Source organism: Heptranchias perlo, chromosome 21 (genome assembly GCF_035084215.1).
Source record: "Heptranchias perlo isolate sHepPer1 chromosome 21, sHepPer1.hap1, whole genome shotgun sequence".
Classification (NCBI taxonomy): domain Eukaryota; kingdom Metazoa; phylum Chordata; class Chondrichthyes; order Hexanchiformes; family Hexanchidae; genus Heptranchias; species Heptranchias perlo.
In genome coordinates, this window is record NC_090345.1 from 23144371 (window position 1) to 23167991 (window position 23621).

Genomic DNA, 23621 nt, shown 5'->3' on the forward strand with positions numbered 1-23621 from the left:
TCTTCATGTGTGAGCCTGAGTACCGAGTGTTGGTCGGCTACTCAACCATAGGGTCATCACAGAGTACAGTTTAAGCCTATTTAAACAATGAAGATTTGATATTTATAAATGTGATATAAATGTCCCGAGTCCATATGCTGGTAATGTTATAAGTTTGTTACAAATATAATTAAGAAGATGGATTTGAATAATGAAAAGGAAACAAGTCAGGGAGAATGGGTGAGCATTAAATTAGGTTGATTAGATATGTCAACCTGTTGCAGGATTTCAGTTTTTCAGTAATTGGCACATAATCCATACTCCACTATTAACATTCCTCCCTTGATCAGTACAAAACTCACCTTTTTTCCTTTAAGAGTGGGGGAAAGTACAAACATGGATATTTGGAGGGGTTCCAGCATCTCTGAGTTAAAAGAGAAAAATCAACCAGCATTTGCTCTCCCGATCGCTATCCAATGAACCCTGCTGGGATTGCAGGTATATGAATATTAGAAAAGAACAAAATCGGGCTCAGCGGCAATGCCACCAACAGTCACCTGGCATATTAGTACTCACTGTCACAGCTCAAATAAAAATATCAGCTAGTTGAGTGAGGTACCAGAGTGTGACCAGTGCTCATTGAACTATACCCCAGCGAGGGGTGAAAATCCACAGGAGAGGAGAGGAGGTGAAATTATTGGAAGAGAAAAAGAATGCAGTTTAATTGTTATTCATTTACTCATTTCTTCATTATTACTAGGTGAAGGAGCATCATGTGGAGGGTATCTTGTGGATGACAGTGGATCTTTTGCCAGCCCCAATTATCCACAGCAATATCCAATTAATTCACAATGCACCTGGTACATACGTGTGGGCATTAACCAAAGAATAAAGTTGAATATCACTGACCTTCAGTAAGTAACAGTGTTTCCACTTACACATTTTAACTGTAGATAATGTCAGAGGTATCTATTGCCAAATAACTATTCCTGATGGATTAACTTAAGGGGCATCAATACTCCAAGTGACTACATTTAAATTGAGGTGCGCCCCACAGAAGAGATGGTATTTCTCAGTTTTGATAGTGAAAAAGGACCATCATGGAGATCTGCATTATGTTAAATTTTCAGGATGGAAAAAAGTTCACCTGAGTGATGCAGCAGATCAGTTCTTCTCTGGCCAGGTCTCTCAGCTTTTCACTGAGTCCTACCAGCTGAACACAACTCAACAACTCAGTATCAGTCAAGGCTGAGAATTAATCTGTATTGAGTTTCTGAGTAATCCAAGTAAGGAAAGATGCTGATCCCTGCTCATCTATACGGCCTCCAGCTGGAGATGGATAGGAAGACAAACAGTTATCAGCTTCTGTTTAATCCTGTAAAGCCAAACACTAAACCTCAATATAATGTGAGTCAATCTCCACACCAATCTTTCTGACTTCATTGATTCTTGAGTCATATTTTCAGTGGGAGTGGGCAAATGATTGGTTTATAGGTAATGTTCCACAAGTCCCCTCATGTTATGTTGTGGAAAAGTTACAGATTTTTCCAACTTTCCTATTTCCAATAGCCTCACATGGGAGTGGAAATTCCTTTCAGCCCGATTTCAAAATGTTTATGAAAAAAGTCTTATTCTGGGGGCAATGGTGCTAAAGACACTGCTACAAAATTAGAAGTGGAAAGAAACCAGTTAGGGTTGAACAATGGAAATTGTAGCTAGAAAGATATTCTAGCGTCTTTCTTGATTACATTAAAGGTCAGAGAGAAATATTACAGCAATATTCCCTCAAGAGATTAAATAAATTGGTAAGCATCCATGTTAAGGCAAATTGTTTGATCTGTGGAAAGATTGGGCTGGATGACTGAATGGCCGATGCTTGTTCCATGCTTCTTTATGTTTTGGATAGGTGTCCAGTGTCTCCTAATGGTGTTTGTATGTGCATATATATATGTTGCATGGGTTATGAAGTAAACTGATAATGAAAAAAAAGGATTAATGCAAAATACATTTTCAATCTATTTTCATTCTCTCCACAGGATGGTAACTGGAGCAAGTTGCAAATTTAATCATGTCGAAATATATAATGGGCCTTCAATGAATTCTGCTTTGATTGCAAAAATATGTAGTGAATCAGAGCGTATATTTATATCATCGTCCAACAGTATGACAGTTCATTTTACAACTGATTTCAGTTTATCTAATCAAGGCTTTTCTGCAAATTACAACTCCATGTCACGTAAGTCTGTTGAATTTCTGGTCTTGTTCAATGCAATTTAAATTAGAATGGAAGAAAAATGATTTAACATGTATGACTAGTTTCAAAGAGCCATTAAGGATCAACAAAGGCTCGCATCCATTATGTTTCACATAAATTAAATCCAGTTTTAATTTCATCACCGAACATTTAAAGAGAACTTTAAATAAAGAAATTCTGGACATATTCTCTCAATTTTCCTCTCTGTAACACCTGGGATCACTTGTTTCCCAGGCCATACAGAGAAAAAAAAGGGTTTGGTGACCCTTAGTACCAGATCTCCACCGCCATTGCTCTGCATGTTATCATGCCTTCAGTTATTGCTCCTAATCCTTATTCCACCACTGCTCACCTCTGTGAACCTCAGGAACATTTTATTATATTAAAGGTGGCATAAGAGTGGGAAAAGTTGTTGTTCTCTACTAGTTTATCGCCTATGTTAGTGAGCAGTCACCTGAAAAACCCAGTGGAAAAATGAGCTTCTGATTTCTACTCTAGTCCAGGATATGGTAGTGTACATCGAATTACATTGAAGCAACAGCACAGAAACAGATCATTCGGCCCAACTGGCCTTGCCAGCGTTTATGCTCCACACGAGCCTTCTCCCTCCCTACTTCATCTAATCCTATCAGCATAGGGTAGTGGTTATGTTACTGGTCCTAGTAATCCATAGGCCTGGGCCAATAAGCCATAAGACATGAGTTCAAATCCCACCATGGCAGTTTGTGAATTGAAATTCAGTTTTAAAATAAATCTGGAATAAAAAGCTAGTGTCAGTAAAAGTGACCATGAAGCTGTCGGATTGTCATAAAAACCCAAATGATTCACTAATGCCCATTAGGGAAGGAAACCTGTCATCCTTACCCGGTCTGATCTATATGTGACTCCAGTCCCACACCAATGTGGTTGACTCTTAACTGCCCTCAGTTGTATCAAACTGCTACAAAAATGAATAAGAATAATAAAACCAAATGGACCACTCAGCTTTGACCTCGGCACAGATTCAGACATGACAAAGGCACACCCAGCCCAGTCGACCCTACAAAGTCCTCCTCACTAACATGTGGGCACTGGTGCCAAAGTTGGGAGTGCTGTCCCACAGACCAATCAAGCAACAGCCTAATTCAAAGAATTATATCTATCAGCCAACATCCCAGACTCCACCATCACCATCCCTGGGTACATCCTGTCCCATTGGTTGGACAGACCCACCAGAGGTGGGGGCACAGTTGTATACAGTTGGGTGGGAGTGTCCCTGGGAGTCCCCAACATTGACTCTGGACCCCATGAAGTCTCATAGCTTTAGGTCAAACATGGGCAAGAATGCCTCCTGCTGATTACCACCTACTGCCCTCCCTCAAATGATGAATCAATATTTCTCCATGTTGAGCACCACACGGAGGTTGCACTGAGGGTAGCAAAAGCGCAGAATGCACTCTGAGTGGGGGACTTCAATGTCCATCACCAAAAGTTGCTAGGTAGCACCACCACTAACCGAGCTGGCAGAGTCCTGAAGGACATACCTGCCAGACTGGGCTTGTGGCAGGTGGTGAGAGAACCAACACAAGGGAGAAACCTATTTGACCTCATCCTCACCAATCGACCTGTTGCAGATACATCTGCCCATGACCGTATTGGTAGGAGTGACCACCGCATAGCCCTCGTGGAGACCAAGTCCACTCTTCACACTGAGGACACCCTCCATTGCGATGTGTGGCACTACCATTGTGCTAAGTGGGGTAGATTAAGAACAGACCTAGCAGCTCAAAACTGAGGCGCTATGGGCCATCAGCACCACAATCTGCAACCTTACAGCCCGGCATATCCCTCACTCCACCATTACCATCAAGCCATGTGGCCAACCCTGGTTTAATGAGGAGTGTAGAAGAGCATACCGGGAGTAGGAACAGGTGGACCTAATAATGAGTTGCCAACCCGATGAAGCTATAACACAGGACTGCAGCATGCTATAGACAGAGCTAGGCGATCCCACAACCAACGGATCAGATCACAGCTCTGCAGTCTTGCCATATCCTGTCGCGAGTGATGGTGAACAATTAAGCAACTAATTGAAGGAGGAGGTTCCTTGAACATCCCCATCCTCAATGATTGTAAACAATTTCACAACACCAAGTTATCGTCCAGCAATTTTATTTTAAATTCACAAGCTTTCGGAGGCTTCCTCCTTCCTCAGGTGAACGTTGTTGGAAATGAAATCCTCGAAATGAAATCGCATTTATAAATCACAGAACAATGCTTGGTGATTACAGACAGTTTTTTCAACTGCCCGTTGCCAAGGCAATCAGTATATTAAAAACAGATAACATTTGTTCGCGAACAAATGTTATCTGTTTTTAATATAACGGGTCAGTTGCTGTCTTTTCTATGTTTCTACCTCTCTATCTCTGTTTTTTTTTGGTGATTTGTATATTCGGAGACCTTGCAGGTAACACCTGTCTGTCTGCACACTGATTGTCTTGGCAACGACCTCTACCACCTAGAAGGACAAGGGCAGCAGGTGCATGGGAACACCATCACTTCCAAGTTCCCCTCCAAGTCACACAACATCCTGACTTGGACATATATTGCCATTCCTTCATTGTTGCTGGGTCAAAAATCCTGGAACTGCCTATTTAACAGCACTGTGGGAGTACCTTCACCACATGCACTACAGCAATTCAAAAAGGGGGCTCACTGCCACCTTCTCAAGCGCAACTAGACATGGGCAATAAATGAGCGTCGACTTGCTAGCGACGTTCGTATCCCAAGATTAATATGAAAAACTTCCACAGAGTTCTCCCGATCTTCCACCATAGCTTTAGTGGAACCACTGCAGAAATGTCATAAACAGCTGTTTACAATATTTCTCCAGACTTTCTGCTGATTTCCTGCCGAAGTTACTGCCTGCCTCAGCTCATCCTTGCCTTTGTTCCCTCTCGACTTGACTATTCCAATGCCTCCCACATTCCACCCCCCATAAACTTGAGCTCATCTAAAACTCAGCTGCCCGTATCCTAACTCGCACCAAGTTCCATTCACCCATCAACCCTGTGCTTGCTCACCTATGTTGGCTCCTGGTCCGGCAACGCCTCAATTTTAAAATTCTTATCCTTGTTTTCAAATCCCTCCTTGGCCTCACCCCTCCCTATCTCTGTAACCTCCTCCTGTCTTACAACCCTCCGAGATCTCTGCGCTTCTCCAATTCTTGCCTCTTGCCCATCATCGATTTTAATCGCTCCACCATAGCGGCCATGCCTTCAGCTGCCTAGGCCCTAAGTGCTGGAATTCCCTCCCTGAACCTTTCTGCCTCTCTACCTCACTCTCCTCCTTTGAGACGCTCCTTAAAATCTACCTCTCACCTGTCCTAATCTCTCATTATGTGGCTCTGTGTCAAATTTTTTGAAAATGCTCCCGTGATGCACTTTGAGACATTTTACTACTTTAAAGGTGCTATATAAATGCAACTTGTTGTTGTTGTTACAGTGGGAGACCTAGTGAACTCCCTTGCCACCTCCCAAAAATTGCAAGCGACTGACCTTAAAGAAACAATTCCACTTTAGCAGCAGACAGGTTCCCTCAAGGCTTCCCTGGGAAAGAACTATCAGGATGTACACATGTGGCTCATTGTATATATCATTATAATAATAAATTGTGCAATATATAATGTAATGCTCCTGTTATAAAACTTCATATCCTCTTGCTTACTGATAGGAATTACATATAATGGTAGTGATGTTAGGCACACAAGTCAACTTTTATTGCTTTCAAAAATTGTGTTAAATGAAACCAAATTATTTCAATGGTTACATGGATGAATAAATGAATGATATTTTGTATTGATTCACTTGTTGTAGCTGTAATGCCTTTATAGTAAGTGGACTAGACACTGACATCTACAACTCAGTAATATTTGTTGTACAGGCAAATATTTTGTTCTTACTATTAGATTATCTGTGGTATTGCTCACAGATAACCTAGGACTTGGAGCATGTTTACTTATGTTTACTGCAGTTTAAATGTGATGGCAGTTTACCCATTGCTGTAATATATCAAATTTGCTGAAGCAACGTATCACATGATTGACACAAGTTAAAATGTTAGACATATTACTGATACTGAAATTGTGCTACAGTCCCCATCGCTTATAGCAGGCACTTTGGTGCTAATATAATTTGCCCGTTATGCACATGGGATGTTTTACATCAATCTATGTTGATTGTTTATAACCCTGTACAGTACTGCAGATGAATCAGTTTCTCACTTTGTTTCTTATGTCGCCTAATATAACTGAACATTAAGTTAAGATGTCTTGCACAATATTTCATTTGTTGTATGTAATACTTAGCACGTTGCTTTCTGTGTAAGTAAATGAGGGGAACTGAAGGAGTGGCTTTAATTGCAAACTGCCACCAGTAGATTAACTCTCGGCATAGAATTATTTAAATCGGGAAATACGGAAAGTGAATGTGACTTTCGGACAGCACCTTAGCATGTGAAATCCTCTATTATCGACTGATTAAAAAAATCTAACTGAGGCTTGAAAACTGCCCCTGTTCACACATTTGTCAATCATTGCGTTCACAATTTCTTTAAACACCTTCAGTATTAGCTGACACCACTTAGAGGTGATTAACTATGATAGGTAATTACACCTTAATGAAATGCGAACAAACCATTTAACACCTGTTTCTGCCCAAAGTAGCCGATGCGCTTGACACGCTGTAAGCAGCAACTTTGTAATTGACAATAATGATAATGACAAATGATTTGAACTATCTCCCCGATTTATACAATTGCCCCATCAAAACGTGGGCAGTTTAAGAGGTGGGGACTGTATTTACAAACCACTTCATGAAGCCTGTTTAAGATGCAAGTAACTTTGTTCTTCCCTTCCCTAAACCTGTTATTCACATTATTTTTAAAAATTGCCCTACCAAGGTAGGTAGATTTGTAGTGTTTATTTGTTTATTTTTTTCCTCTTATTTCCAACAGTGGACTTGCAATTTTTTCTGATTCTATCATTGCAACAGGTGTTTCCTTCTATTGATTTTTCAATGACCATCACCTTGAATAGGTAATAATTTGCCATGGTCACAGCCTACCTGACTGGCTAACTCCATTTGCAGTTTCTGAGTTCAGCATCAAAATGCCTCATAAACATCTCTCAGGTTCTGATATAATCATCAATCTCTCTCTGAAACACCAAAAGAAAATCACAAAACTTTCAGCAAAAATGTCATTTAATAGCGTAAACCCTATAAAGTTCTAGCAAAATTAAATCTTTTATTTTATAAGTGTTTTTTTACACCTTGTGGGGATTTAGTAAATTTGACACTTGGTTCTCATGTGACTCGTTTTGTTGTAGTGCACTCTTCATATTATAGTTCTATAGGAAGGGGTGAAAACTAGAATACATCAGAATTTGTCAACATGAATTGGAACTCTAAAAACATTGAAAAAAGTTTTCATTTTTGACTTTTTTCCCTGTCATTCACACCTACCATTGTTTATTTTCTAAACTTTCTGCCCTGTTGTCATGTGATGCAGGTTGTTCTGATGCACTTAATGTATTAAATGTTCCACCAGAAAAGGTTAAAAACTATAATTTCCAAGATGAATCTCTCTCTCACACAGTATTTGTCAACAGGACCTAGTACTTCCCAGTGCCATTGTCATGCTGATTATCATGTGAAGTGTGTTGTTGAGATACATGCTAGAAATTATAGTTCGACAACAGCAAGGTGAACACTTCAGTTCCCAGAGAATTTGTCACCAGGAGTTAAACACCCCTGATTGATTAATCCAAGCTCTAGGAACAGACCAGAACTCTAGCCTCAGGCGTGGGAGAGAAGGAAGGCCTGTTCAGGGAAAACTTCTTGAAAGGATTTGTAACCTACATTGAATAACTTTATGGGATCTAATAGCTTTGAGGACCAAACCATTGAGAGGTGAGGTGCTGCCAAAAAGCCCTAGATGGAAAACTTTGAATTATATAAATTGGTCGTTCTTTGTCAAAAATATCATCGTTATTTGTTTTTGATCCATTAATGCTGTTTATGATCCATTAATACTGTTTCTGAATATTAATTTATACTTGGTGATGTGATACAAATGTCCCTAGTCCTGATGCTGGTAATGATTTAAATGTATTACAAATGTAAATAAGAAAATGGATATGAATAATGAAAAGGAAACAAGTCATGGAGAATGGAAGGCATTAAATTGGGTTGATCAGATATATCACACTGTTGCGGGATTTCAGTTTTTCTGAAATTGTACAATAATCCATACTCCACTATTAACATTCCTCCCTTGATCAGTACAAAACTCACCTTTCTTTCCTTTAAGAAAGGGAAAAGTGCAAACATGGATATTTAGAGTTCTTTCAGCAACCTGAGGTCTGAATGAAAACTTCCTGTCCCCCACAATCAAATAGCCTGCCAATACTCAATCTGATGGAAGGGTAGAAATTGGACCTTGTTGTGTCCGCTTTACGGAAATGGGCCAGATGAATTTTTACCCCATAAAAATTAAGAATTATCAACCACGTGGATGAGGTAGTGGAGGCCAACTGGTGCGTGTTGAAACATACCCCAGGGAGGAGTGAAACACCTTCAAAAAATGAGAGGCATCTAAGATCTCTGGGTTAAAAGAAGAAAATCAAACAGGATTTCCTATCCCGATCGCTATCGATTGAACTCTGCTGGGACTGCAGATGTGTGGATGTTAGAAAAGAACAAAATCAGGATCAGCTGCAATGCCCCCAACAGTCAAAGTGTGTATTAGCTCTCACGGTCAAAGCTCAAGTAACAATATGAGCTAGTTGAGTGAGGTACAAGAGAGGGGCCAGTGCCCATCAAACTATACCCTAGTGAGGGGTGGAAACCCTCTAGAGGGGAGGAAGCAAAATTATTGGAAGAAAAACATGCCTGTTTTATTGTTATTTATTTCTTCATTGTTATTAGATGGAGCAACATGTGGAGGGTATCTTGTGGGTCACAGTGAAACTTTTGCCAGCCCCAATTATCCACATCAATATCCAAATAATGCACAATGTGCCTGGTACATACGTGTGGACAGCAACCAATGCATAAGGTTGGATATCACTGAGATTCAGTAAGTAACAATGTTTCCACTTACACATTTTAACTGTAGACAATGTCAGAGGTATCTATTGCCAAATAACTATTCCTGATGGATTCACTTAAGGAGCATCAATACTCCAGAATAACAGGTGAGTACTTTTAAACTGAAGTCCTCCCCAGAGAAGAGATGGTATTTCTCTGTTTTGTCAAGTGAAAAAGGACCATCATGGAGATCTGCGTTATGTTAAATTTTCAGGATGGAAAAAAGTCACCTGAGTGATGCATCAGATCATTTCCTCTCTGGTCAGCTGTCACTCAGCTTCTCACTGAGTTCTATCAGCTGAACACAACTCAACATCTCAGTATCAGTCAAGGCTGGAGAATAATCAATATTGAGTTTATGAGTTATCCAAGTAAGGAAAGATGCTGATCCCTGCTCAACTCTATGGTCTCCAGCTGGAGATGGAGCAGGAAGATAAACAGTTATCAGTTTCTGTTTAATCCTGCAAAGCCAAACACTATACCTCAATATAGTGTGTCAATCGCCACACCAATCTTTCTGACTTAATTTATTCTTGAATCACATTTTCAGAGGGAGTGGGGTAATGGTTGGTTTATAGATAATTTGCCACAAGTCCCCTCATGTTCTGTTGCAGAAAAGTTGCAGATTTTCCAACTTTGCTTTTTCCAACAGCCTCATAAGTGTTGGAAATCCTTTGGGCCCGCTTTCAAAACAAAATATTATGATCAATGAAAAAATCATATTCTGGGGGCAATGATGCTGAGGGCACTGCTTCAAAATTAGAATAGAAAGAAATGAGCCTGGGTTGAAGAATGGAAATTGTAGCTGCAAAGATATTCTGGCATCTTTCTTGGTTACATTAAATATCAAAGACAAATATTACAGAAATATTCCCTCAGGAGATTAAATTAATTGGTAAGCATCCATGTTAAGGCAAATTGTATCTTACCTGTGAAAAGATTGGGCTGGATGACTGAATGGCCGATCCTGTTCCATGCTTCTTTATGTTTTGGATAGGTGTCCAGTGTCTCCTCATGGTGTTTGTATGTGCATGGATATGTGTTGCATGGGTTATGAACTAAATTGATCATGTAAAAAAGAGATTACTGCAAAATATATTTTCAATCTATGATCATTCTCTCCCCAGGCTGGAATTTGCACCAAATTGCAAATATGATTATGTTTCAATATATGATGGGCCTTCAACAAATTCTACTTTGATTGCAACAATATGTAGTGGATCAAACCTAATATTTACATCATCATCCAACAGTATGACAGTTCATTTTAGATCTGATAACATGGGAACTAATCATGGCTTTACTGCATATTACCGTTCTCTGCCAATGCATACCAGTAAGTCTGTCACATTTCTTGTCTTGTTCAATGCCGTTTAAATTAGAATGGAAGGATAATGATTTAACATGTATGACTTCTACGTGCAGCCAGCATTACCCGCGCCATTAAGTGGCTGCTCGTACCAGCAGGAGTCCTGATATGGGGCGTGGCCAGCACTAGGTAAAGGCGGCCCACACCTCTTAAAAGGGAGGTGCACTGTCAATGGAAGCACTGCAGGAGGACAGGCCGACTGGCTGCAGCAGCAAGACAGCGTGCGCTGAGGTTCTCCAACAGCGCACTGGAGGCCTTAGTGCATGGAGTCCAGGAACAGAGAGCCATCCTGTACCTGCATGCTGGCAGGAGACCCTCCTGACACCAATTGTGGAGGCAATGGGAGGAAGTGGCCGTGGAGGTGAATGGCAGTAGTATAGCACCACGCACGTGGATACAGTGCCAGAAAAAGTTCAATGATTTGACATGAGTGGTCAAGGTGAATGAATTCAAGTGTCGAATGGCACGTCCTACCAACCACAGCACTGCTCCATGCACAACACCCCACCTCACCCACCCACCCACAAACATAAGAACATAAGAAATAGGAGCAGGAGTAGGCCATATGGCCCCTCGAGCCTGCTCCGCCATTCAATGCCAAATGCTGCCCATCAGTACACAATGCTACACTTCGGATGCTGCATCTCACCTCCATAGTGGCACTCTTGCGATCCACACAACCACCACTCACAGGTCACACACACTGGCAGCTATTCAACCATGAGAGGCACATCATCCAAACACATTGCAGGACACTCACTGACACACTTCCTTCTGTCTTGAAGAAGGAGGTGGCGTATAACAGCTGGCAGACTGAAAGACCCAAGGGAGGACAGGTATGCCAATATGTCCTCGCCCCTCTGGAGGAGACCGTGCTGTGCATTATTGGGCAGAACGTCGCTGCAGCCGTGGCCACTGGTGGCGTTAGAGGTCCCGATGAAGGGGGTTTTTACATACCTAATCCTCCTTCTCATTTCCCACATCTCCCTCATCCCACAATCTTTTCTGACACACGTGCTGCAAATGGTAGCAGCACCCACGCCTTTCTCACTCCTATCCCCGCTCCACAACTCAACCCGTCTCCCTTTGTCATTGCAGGTGCCCAAGAACTGGACCCGACACCGTCCGAGGTGAAGGGGGAGGATGACAGTGATAACAAAGCCACACCATCACTTGATCTGGCACTCGCATCCACCAGCTCAGATACTGACACTGCGCGTCCTTTAGAGGCTAGGTTGGAGGAGGGATCTGCATGTGGTGAGACACCGGCCACAAGTGCGCAGGAGCCGGGGCGGGGGGAATGGATACCGCAGGAGCCAGCTCACCAGAGGGGTCAGATGATGACTTCGATGGGTCAGGCTACAGAAGATGGTTGATGGGCGTACACCACCAAATGCTTGGTGCATTGGAAAACCTGCCAGAAAGCCTGCGCACAATGTCAAGGGGCATGAAGGAGTCCACCTCGAGCTTGGCACAGGGCTTTGGGCAGAACTTAGAGCCCATCCTTACCCACATGGAATGAGTGGTCAGCTCTATCAGCACACCTGTGGAACCCACCATGATGCAACGTCTGATGACTGATGTTGCGGCTTCCATTGCAGCACAAATTGATGTCATCAAAGGTCTGCATGCTTCAGTTGAAGCTCAGATAGCTGCTATGGCAGCTCAGACTGCTGCTTCGGAAGCATAGATTGGTGCTATCGTAGCCTTGGGTACCGCTGATGGAACGGGGCTTCCAGAGCGACACAGCATTCCAGCAATCCGTTCTCCAGCTGATCACTAGGAGTGGTGAGGTGCCGACCCTTGCGAGAGACAGTGGCACCATGGCAGTCGATCCTGCTGTCCTCGCTCCGAACAACAGCATTCCTGCTCCCACCCCTGCCACTCCGCCAGTGCCCTTGCTGTTGCCTGTCAGTTAGAAAGGCCAGACTGCTGCAGCCCAGGCCGAGATGGTGTAGTCTGAAGCTGGGCCCTCCCGGCCCAGAGCTGCTCGAGGCCATCCTCCAAGGCCATCTGCACACTCCTCAATTGAAGGCCAGCAGCCTTCCACCACCCATGCTCCAGGCTCTGGGGATGCACCTCGTAGGAGCACTAGGAAAGGTAAAGGCACACGAACGACAGGCACTGAGGGAATGCACAAGGGTGAATGGTTTCCTGTTTGATACTTGAGTATGTGTTACGTTATAAATTTGGATTTGAAGTCGCAGTTAGTGGTGGTTTTTATTTATGCGGTGGGCTGCGGGAGGAAGCAATGTGTAATCATAACGTCATAACGGGGGCAATTTGATGGTCATGTGGGAGAGGAAAGGAGGGGAGTCTGGGACTGTTGTTGACTTGGGAGGTGTCATTGAGGTTAGTGATATCACTCACGAGTAAGGTAAGCTCGCAGAGCCCTGGCAGACAGGGCCTGTGCACCTTGTTGCCTCCTTGCATCTTCCTCCACTTCCTCCTCCGTCTCCTCCTCAGCCTCTTCCTCCTCCTCCGCCTCTTCTTCCTCCTCCTCCTCGAAGGTTCACCAGACTGATTCCTGAGATGGCAGGATTGTCGTAAAAAGAGAGATTGGGTCAACTCGGCCTGTATTCACTCGAGTTTAGAAGAATGAGATGGGATCTCATTGAAATATATAAAATTCTGACAGGGCTAGACAGACTGGATGCAGGGAGGATGTTTCCCCTGGCTGGGGAGTCCAGAACGAGGGGTCACAGTCTCAGGATACGGGGTAGGACATTTAGGACTGAGATGAGGAGAAATTTCTTCACTCAGAGGATGGTGAACCTGTGGAATTCTCCAGCACAGAAGGCTGTGGAGGCCAAGTCACTGAATATATTTAAGAAGGAGCTAGATAGATTTCTAGACACAAAAGGCATCAAGAGGTATGGGGAGAGAGCGGGAATATGGTATTGAAATAGAGGATCAGCCATGATCATATAAAATGGTGCAGCAGGCTCGAAGGGCCGAATGGCCTACTCCTGATCCTATTTTCTACGTTTCTATGTTTCCTCCTCCTCAGCTTCTTCTTCCTTGTCCACCTCTTCCTCTGCTTCTGGCTCAAGGTCTTGCCAGATAGACGGTAGCAAGGGCTGTTCCCTCTTATGGGTGAGGTTGTGCAGCATGCAGCATAGCACGATCAATCTTGACACCTGCTCAGCTGAGTACTACAGGGCTCCACCAGAACAGACCAGGCAGTGGAAGCGTTGCTTTAGGAGGCCTACGGTGTGCTCAACGACGTTCCGTGTGGCTGCATAGCTCTCGTTGTATGCCTGTTCTGCATGTGTGCATGCATGCCTGACTGGAGTCATGGAGCCACTTCATGAGGGGATAACTCTTGTCACCCAGTAGCCAGCCTTTCACTTGCCGAGCTGGTGCAAAGATAGTTGGGACATTGAACTGCCGCATAATGAAGGCGCAGTGACTACTGCCAGGGTAGCAGGCATTGACCTGCATGATGCACTGCGTGTGGTCACACACCAGCTGCACACTGAGGGAGTGGAACCCCTTTCTGTTCATAAAGATGGCCGAGTTGAGATGTGGAGCACGCAAGACTATATGCGTGCAGTCAATGGCACCCTGCACTATGGGAAAGCCTGCAATGCGAGCAAACCCTTGTGCTCGCTTGTTCCGCTTCTATCTGTCAAGTGGGAACGTGATGAACCCGTTGCACAGCTCGTACAGAGCCTCCGTGACCTTCCTTATGCAGCAGTGCACTGCAATTTGCGAGATGTTGCACATATCGCCAGCAGAGGCCTGAAAGGATCCAAAGCCGTAAAAGTTCAGCGCCACGGTTACCTTGACAGCCACAGGTAATGCTGTCCTTGCCCCGCTCTGAGGCTGCAGTTGTGGCTGCAGTAGTTGACATATCGCCGTCACGATCTCTTTGGTGAACCGCAGCCGTTGGATGTACTGATCTTCGCTCATGTTGAGGTAAGAGTATTGTTCCCTGAAGGCCCTCATGGGGTATGGCCTACTGCTCATTGCCCTGCGACTCCTCCTCCTCCATCTCCTCGCAGCATGACCTGCTCTGCGTGGCCTCTCTGCATGCTCCCAGTCGTGTTCTATGCCCAGTGGCAGCCCTAGCAGGCCACCCATGGTTGCAAGGAATCTTGTTCAGCACACTGTTATAAATGACACCAACGGTAATGCAGGACCTGCCAAACCACCCTTTATATACTATAGCAACTCTATCCAATATATGAAGCTTCATCAAACATGTACAATTGTACCAGCAGCCAGAATCAATAATCCAGCCATTAGCCTGCAACACCTGCACGATCCCTTTAAATAGCGCTGGTGGGAGGTCCTCCAGGCCATCTAAGACATGTTTAGCAATTCGTGGTTGAGAAAGTTCGCTGGAGCGCTGAGTGCCAAAATGGTGTCTATCCCTTTAAATCAGCGTTGCACTCTAATCTAACGCATATTCTCTCTACTTTACATGATGTCGGCGTTCGTTACCTGTGTGCGTGTATTCTGGACACCATTTTGGGACCTTAGGAGGCCGCGTAGCGCCTGAAAAATGGGCGTTACACGGCCCAGTCTCTAGCCCCATATCCTCTCACTCACTGATAGCAATTACATATCATGTTAGTGAAGTTATGAACACAAGTCAACATTTTATTGCTTTCAAAAGTTGTGTTAAATGAAACCAAATTATTTAAATGAATGAATAAATGAGTGATACTTTATGTTGATTCACTTTTTATAAATGTAATGCATTTATAGAAAGTGGAACAGAAACTGACCTCTTCAGCTCTATAACATTCGTTGCACAGACAAATATTTTGTTCTCACTAATGGATCATCTGTGGCATTGCTCACAGATAGACTAGGACTTGCAGCATGTTTACTCATGTTTACTTCAGTTTAAATGTGTTAGGAGTTTATATATTGCTGTAACAGCAAATATACTGAAGCAATATGTCACATGATTGACACAAGATATAAATGTTGGACATGTCACTGATATGAAAGACAAAGGTTCAGTGATATATTTGTTCTACAGTCTCCAAGTGCCAATGTGTTTTGGCCACAATGCATGTATGTGAATTTATGTTGAGTTGTTTGTAACCCTGTACATTACTACAGCTAAATCAGTTCTTCACTTTTGGTTCTTATGTCGCCTAATAAGATTGAACATTAAGCTGAGAAGTCTTACATAGTATATACATGTTGCATGCAAAACTTGGCATGTTGCTTTGTGTGTGAGTAAATGAGAGGAACCTGTTTAAGTTGCAAGTAACATTGTTCTCCCCTTCCCTAAACCTCTTATTCCAAGTTATTTACATTATAAAAATGTTTTGTCCTACCAAGCTAGGTGGAATTGCAGTATTTGCTTAAGGTGCAAGTAATATTATTTGTTTGTTGATTCTTCCATTCTTATTGCTCCAAACCATTTTTCTCTGTTATTTAGATGAATTTTTCTCCTCCTCAACAGTGGACTTGTAATTTTTCCAAATTCTGCTTTTGCAAAAGGCTTTTCTTGCTATTGATTTTTCAATGACCATCACCTTGACTAGGTAGTCATTTGCTATGGTCAAAGCCTGCTTGACTGGCTAACTCCATTTGCATCAAACTGCCTCATAAAGATCCCTCGGGTTCTGCTGCAATCATCAATCTCTCTGTGACACAAAAAAAAACTTTCAGCGAAAAATTTAGGGATTGAATATTGACAGGGAATGAGAATATCCGGTTTTCGATGATGTGCATGCATGGGACTCCACTCTTGCCACTCTTTCACACTCTGCAGGGCCCTCCTCGCTGCCTTTCACCAAAAGCACGGCCCAAGACCCAAGAACGAACTGCAGCTGATGAAGGCAGCCATAAGGGATGGGGATGAAACACAGCTAGACTGGAGGGAGAGGAGCAAGGGGGGAAAGAAGGAGCAAAGCTCAGCGAGGCCGAGGCCAGGGCCAGGGGAGTGGGGGGATGGAGCAATTTTTCTCTGTTGGCTGGCCTGTTGCATGGGACCTACAGCCCACTTTTTAAGCTTACATATTGAGTAAATATGTTAAGTAGCTTACTTTACAAACGTCAAGAACCCATAGTAATCTTCAATTAATCCCTCAGTAGTACCCCAATATCAGCTTCCAGATTTATATCATCAAAAAGCATAGCAAATTGAGAAATGAAGTTTGCAGAGTGTACACTAATGCTTTGCATTTTATAGCACTATTACCCTCACTTAGTTAACTTTCAGTATGTAAATTATTTGTTAAGTTTTTTCATTCTAAATTAGCTTCATAACGTTATTGCATGGCATTGCATTAAATTAAGTTATTTGAAAATTTAAAATATATATCAAATGATTAGGTAACTGATTGAAAAAATTGTTCTTTAAATATCTTGCAGGGCTGCAAAAAAGACACTACTTAGAAGACAACTATTGAATCCAAATTGCTATTTGCCCTGCCTTTGATGGTTCTGGTCACAGTCACTTCAATATTGGTTATCATGGTACTAAAACTGTACATGAATCAGCAGAGAGGATATGGCTGTGAGGCATCATTCCCAGCATACTAATCACAAAGTGTCTTTCATGAAAAAAAAATTGTGGAATTTCACAATTCACACACCTTTGCTTTTATGAAGTGATCCTAGCAATCAACAATCACAAAATTATCAAACTTAACACTGTTCACCAATCATCTAACAAACTTATTCCATAGATGAAACTGGATAGCTGGTCAAAATTATTTAATGATCATAGATAAAATATGTTTAAAACTGTTTCATAATGACTTTGAAATGATTTATGTTGATGCTGTAATTAAGTTAAACTAAATGAGAATAATTTACAAATGTTACAGTGTCTCAATGATGCGGCCTTAATGGTCCATTGTTGGATGTTACTGTGAATCAAAACACAATGGTTGGATTTGTTTACTCTTGAATGGCCTCTAACTGCATAAAAAACTTCAGTTGTTGAAATAGATTGTTACCTTTCACTACTAGTAAAGCAATAAATAATGTGTTGATGTGTTGCATTCCTATTATCTACTTTATTTTACACAAACCTTAGCCTGGATGAAGTTTGCATTGACATTGGTGGCTCTTCCTTCAGCCATTCTGATCCTGCACTCCGGAACTACCTCCCTAAACCCTTATGCCTTTCCATCTCCCTTTTGGCCACCCTTCTTAATATGGCTCAGCCATTGTGGCCTAGAAATTCTTGCGCCCCTGAAATTGGGCCTCGGGCCTCATTTCCATTAAGCCTGCGAGCTGCGAAGAGTAACAGGCAGCTCGCCAACAAAGTGTGATAGTAGCTTGTGCTGCTGCGACACGAGCAGTTTTTCTCCAGAGCTCCAAGATTTTGTTTCAGCAAAATTAGGTGTGCCTACCCTGAATTTCCTTATTGCTCCCATGTGCAGAATCTCCAGAGTCCACTCCTTGTAAATCAAGGTTCACACTTTGGTGTCCCCTTCCAGTCTGCATGAGCCATTATGTGTGGCCGTTTCCTACATGTAGATAGAAAATCGACATATGTTGGAAAGAAGAATCTGAGAATGTGTGCCATCCAGTGCCCTGGCCAGCAGTCATCTGATGTGAGTCTGTGAACATATATTATGCAAACACTTGGGTTTGTGGGTCCTCCACAGGGGTTCTCCCGATCGTCCATCGTAACTTTGGTGAAACACCCTTGCAAACCCCGGAGAAGCAACATCAATGCCTTTACACCATTTCTCCAGAGTTTCCACAGGTCTTCCTCCAAAATTACAGGGGACAATTGGGAGAACATTTGGAAATTCAACCCCCTTGTGTTGGCTGCTTGCTTGATGACTGTTGTAATAAGCTACAGGGCAAATGCATTGTCATGGCAGCATACATGGTGCCCTGGTAAAACATGGGCAAGCCTGTACTTTTGGAAAATATGTGAACAGCTGTTAGAATGTTGTGTATTTTCCTAATATCTTAAAATTAAGCTACATGTGAGCAGAACCTAACTTGGCAACCATCCTGAGACCAGCAAATTTCTTTTTCACCTGTTCCTAGGTTCAAGGTGGGACAATGTTGATTTTTTTTCTGCCAGCTCCATCCAGGCTGCTGTGCTGCTACTGTTCACTGTCCAACATAGGTCGTCAGCTCCACTTATGTGCAGCACCTTCTCCAGCAGCATCTCCAAAACTGCTCTATTCATTAAGTGAAATTATGTTGCTGCATGCACTTGCTGCAGCTATTTCTCTCCCTATTCAGGGGCTGCTGGGGCCACTCGAGCATTGGGCACTCTAAGCTGGTGTTACTGCACCACAACTGCATTATTACCCTCATTGTTTGAAGATAAAGAACATGTATTAGAATCATAGAATTGTTACAGCACAGAAGGAGGCCATTTAGCCCATCGAGCCTGTACCGGCTCTTTGTAAGAGCAATCCTGTTAGTCCCATTCCCCCAGTCTTTCCCTGTAGCCCTGCAAATTTTTTTCCTTCAAGTATTTATCCAATTTCTTTTTGAAAACCACGATTGAATCTGCTTCCACCACCCTTTCAGGCAGCGCATTCCAGATCATAACTACTTGCTGCATAAAAAAGTTTTTCCTCATGTCGCCTTTGATTCTTTGCCAATCACCTTAAATCTGTGTCCTCTGGTTCTTGACCCTTCCGCCAATGGGAACAGTTTCTCTTTATTTACTTTATCTAAACCAGTCATGATTTCAACACTTTTATTAAATCTCCTCTTAACCTTCTCCGCTCTAAGGAGAACAACCCCAGCTTCTCCAGTCTATCCTTGCAACTGATGTTCTTCATCCCTGTAACCATTCTAGTAAATCTTTTCTGCACCCTCTCTAAGGCCTTCATATCCTTCCTGAAGTGCGGTGCCCAGAATTGGACACAGTACTCCAGTTGTGGTCGAACCAGTGTTTTATAAAGGTTCAACATAACTTCCTTTCTTTTGTACTCTATGCCTCTATTTATAAAGCCCTTGTGCTTTTTTAACTACTTTCACAACCTGTCCTGCCACCTTCATAGATTTGTGCACATCTGTCCCCAGGTCTTTCTGTTCCTGCACCCCCTTTAGAATTGTACCATTTAGTTTATATTGCCTTTCCTCATTCTTCCTACCAAAATGTATTACTTTGCACTTCTCTGCGGTAAATTTCATCTGCCATGTGTCCGCCCATTCCACCAGCCTGTCTATGTCCTCTTGAAGTCTATTACTACCGTCCTCACTGTTTACTACACTTACAAGTTTTGTGTCATCTGCAAATTTTGAAATTGTGCCCTGCACACTCAAGTCCAAATCATTAATATATATCAATGGGGAACACCACTGTATACCTTCCTCCAGTCCGAAAAACAACGCTACTCTCTGTTTCCTGTCATTTAGCCAATTTTGTATCCATGCTGCCACTGCCCCTTTTATTCCACGAGCTTCAATTTTGCTGACAAGCCTATTGTGTGGCACTTTATCAAACGCCTTTTGAAAGTCCAGATACACAACATCAACTGTATTGCCCTCATCAACCCTCTCTGTTACCTCATCAAAAAACTCAATCATGTCTTACTAGAGATTTACTAGAATGATTGCAGGGATGAAGGACATTAGTTATATGGATAGACTGGAGATGCTGGGGTTGTTCTCCTTGGAACAGAGATGGTTGCGGGGAGATTTGATAGAGGTAGTCAATATCATGAAGGGTCTAGATAGAGTAGGTAGAGAGAAACTGTTGGTGGAAGGGTCAAGAACCAGAGCACATAGATTTAAGGTGATTGGCAAAACAACCAAAGGTGCCATGAGGAAAAACTTTTTTAAACAGCAAGTAGTTAGGATCTGGAATGCACTGCCCGAGAGGGTGGTGGAAGCAGGTTCAATCATGGCCTTCAAAGGGGAACTGGATAAGTACTTGAAAGGAAAAAAATTGCAGGGCTATGGGGAAAGGGCGGGGGAGTGGGGCTAGCTGGATTGCTCTTCCATAGAACCGATGCGGACTCGATGGGCCAAATGGCCTCCTTCCGTGCTGTAACCTTTCTATGATTCTAAGTTAGTTAAACATGATTTGCTTTAACAAACCTGTGCTGGTTTTACTTTATTAATCCACACTTGTCCAAGTGACTATTAATTTTGTCCCCACCAGTGAGGTTAAATTGACTGGCCTGTAGTTGCTGGGTTTATCCTTACATCCTTTTTTAAACAATAGTATGACATTTGCAATGCTCCAGTCCTCTGGCATCACCCCCATATCTAAGGAGAATTGGAAGATTATGGCCAGCACCTCTGCAATTTCCATCCTTACTTCCCTCAGCAACCAAGACCACCGGACCGGGTGACTTATCTACTTTAAGTAGCGGGTACAGTAGCATAGTGTTTATAATACTGGACTAATGATCCAGAGGTCTGGACTAATATTCCAAGAGACATGAGTTCAAATTTCGCCATGGCAGCTGGGGAATTTAAATTCAGTTAAGTAAATAAAATCTGGAATAAAAAGTTAGTATCAGTAATGGGTGACTATGAAACTACTGGATTGTCGTAAAAACCCACCTGGTTCACTAATGTCCTTTAGGGAAGGAAACCTGCCGTCCTTACCTGATTTGGCCTATATGTGACTCCAGACCCACAGCAATGTGGCTGATTCTTAACTGCCCTCTGAAATGGGGCCGAGCATACCAGTCAGTTGTACAATCCTGCTTCAAAAAGATATAACAAGAATAAAACCGAATGGACCACCTGGCATCAGACCACTAGGCACCGGGCACGACAAAGGAAAATCAAGATCCAGTTGACCCTGTAAAGTCCTCCTCCCTAACATCTGGGGACTTGTGTCAAAATTGGGAGAGCTGTCCCACAGGCTAGTCAAGCAACAGCCTGACATAGCCATACTCATAGAATCATACCTTTCAGCCAACATCCCAGACTCTTCCATCATCATCCCTGGGTATGTCCTGTCCCACCGGCAGGACAGACCCACCACAGCACAGTGGTATACAGTCAGGAGGGAGTGGCCCTGGGAGTCCTCAACATTGATTATGGACCCCATGAATTCTCATGGCATCAGGTCAAACATGGACAAGGAAACCTCCTGCTGATTACCACCTACCGCCCTCCCTCAGCTGATGAATCAGTCCTCCTCCATGTTGAGCATGACTTGGAGGAAGCAGTGAGAGTAGCAAGGGCACAGAATGTACTCTGGATGGAGGACTTCAAAGTTGATCACCAAGAGTGGGTCGGTAGCACCACCACTGATCGAGCTGGCCGAGTCCTGAATGACATAGCTGCCAGACTGGGCCTGCGGCAGGTGGTGAGAGAACCAACACAAGGGGAAAACTTGCTTGACCTCGTCCTCACCAACCTAACTGTCGCAGATGCATCTGTCCATGACAGTATTGGTAGGAGTGACCACCACACAGTCTTCCTGCACACTGAGGACACCGTCCATCGTGTTGTGTGGCACTACCACCATGCTAAATGGGTTAGATTCAGAACAGATCTAGCAGCTCAAAACTGGGCATCTATGAGGCGCTGTGAGCCATCAGCAGCAGCAGAATCGTAACCTCATGGCCCGGCATATCCTTCACTCTAACCATCACCATCAAGCCAAGGGATCAACCCTGGTTCAATGAGGAGTGTAGAAGAGCATGCCAGGAGCAGCACCTAAAAATGAGGTGCCAACCTGGTGAAGCTATAACTCAGGACTACATGCATGCTAAACAGCGGAAGCAGCATGCTATAACAGAGCCAAGCAATCCCACAATCAATGGATCAGATCAAAGCTCTATAGTCCTGCCACATCCAATCGTGAATGGTGGTGGGCAATTAAGCAACTAACAGGAGGAGGAGGCTCCTCAATGATGGCAGAGTCCAGCACGTGAGTGCAAAAGACAAGGCTGAAGCGTTTGCAACCATCTTCAGCCAGAAGTGCCAAGTGGATGAACCATTTCGGCCTCCTCCCAAGATCCCCACCATCACAGAAGCCAGTCTTCAGTCAATTCGATTCACTCCACGTGATATCAAGAAACGGCTGAGTGCACTGGATACAGCAAAGGCTATGGGCCCCAACAACATCCCCGCTGCAGTGCTGAAGACTTGTGCTCCAGAACTAGCTGCGCCTCTAGCCAAACTGTTCCAGTACAGCTACAACACTGGCATCTACCCGACAAAGTAGAAAATTGCCCAGGTATGTCCTATCCACAAAAAGCAGGACAAATTCAATCCGGCCAATTACCACCCCATCAGTCTACTCTCAATCATCAGCAAAGTGATGGAAGGTGTCGTCGACAGTGCTATCAAGCGGCACTTACTCACCAATAACCTGCTCACCGATGCTCAGTTTGGGTTCTGCCAGGACCACTCGGTTCCAGACCTCATTACAGCCTTGGTCCAAATATGGACAGAAGAGCTGAATTCCAGAGGTGAGGTGAGAGTAACTGCCCTTGACATCAAGGCAGCATTTGACCGAGTGTGGCACCAAGGTGCCCTAGTAAAATTGAAGTCAATGAGAATCAGGGGGAAACTCTCCAGTGGCTGATGTCATACCTAGCACAAAGGAAGGTGGTAGTGGTTGTTGGAGGCCAATCATCTCAGCCCCACAATATTGCTGCATGAGTTCCTCAGGTTAGTGTCTTAAGCCCAAACATCTTCAGCTGCTTCATCAATGACCTTCCCTTGTAAGATTCTCAAAATTCACAGATCCCCCAAAACTCGGAGAAAAACTCTAAAGAAAAAAAGAAAAGGACTTTGGAATTCACCTTTTCCCTGAGTATGGAAAGCTTTGGCCATTGACTAAAATCCTAAGATGGAAGGATAGGTGAGAGGTCACCAGACGAATCAAAAACACACACACAGTGGAATGTGGGAGAATTACTGCTTCAGATATGTCTCTGTTTTAATGCAAAACCTACAGCAGGTGGTCAACACTCAGTACTAATTCGAAAGGCAGTCGGCCATTGAAAGAGGCAACTGCTTC

The 23621-nt window shown here is 43.4% G+C and overlaps 1 protein-coding gene across 2 annotated transcripts in view; it reads left to right on the top strand.

The window, feature by feature from the left end:
- LOC137340055 (deleted in malignant brain tumors 1 protein-like) overlaps positions 1-17706 on the top strand; it is a 42272-nt gene extending 24566 nt beyond the window's left edge. The window contains exons 4-8 of one of the 2 annotated variants that reach the window (XM_068002297.1): positions 740-893; positions 2016-2215; positions 9199-9349; positions 10488-10696; positions 17072-17706. In XM_068002297.1, the coding sequence (XP_067858398.1) occupies positions 740-893; positions 2016-2215; positions 9199-9349; positions 10488-10696; positions 17072-17109 (752 nt within the window). In that variant the 3' untranslated portion in view covers positions 17110-17706. The remainder of the gene's footprint in view (positions 1-739; positions 894-2015; positions 2216-9198; positions 9350-10487; positions 10697-17071) is intronic. The other variant, XM_068002298.1, reaches the window with a different exon arrangement.
- Positions 17707-23621: the final 5915 nt, after the last annotated feature.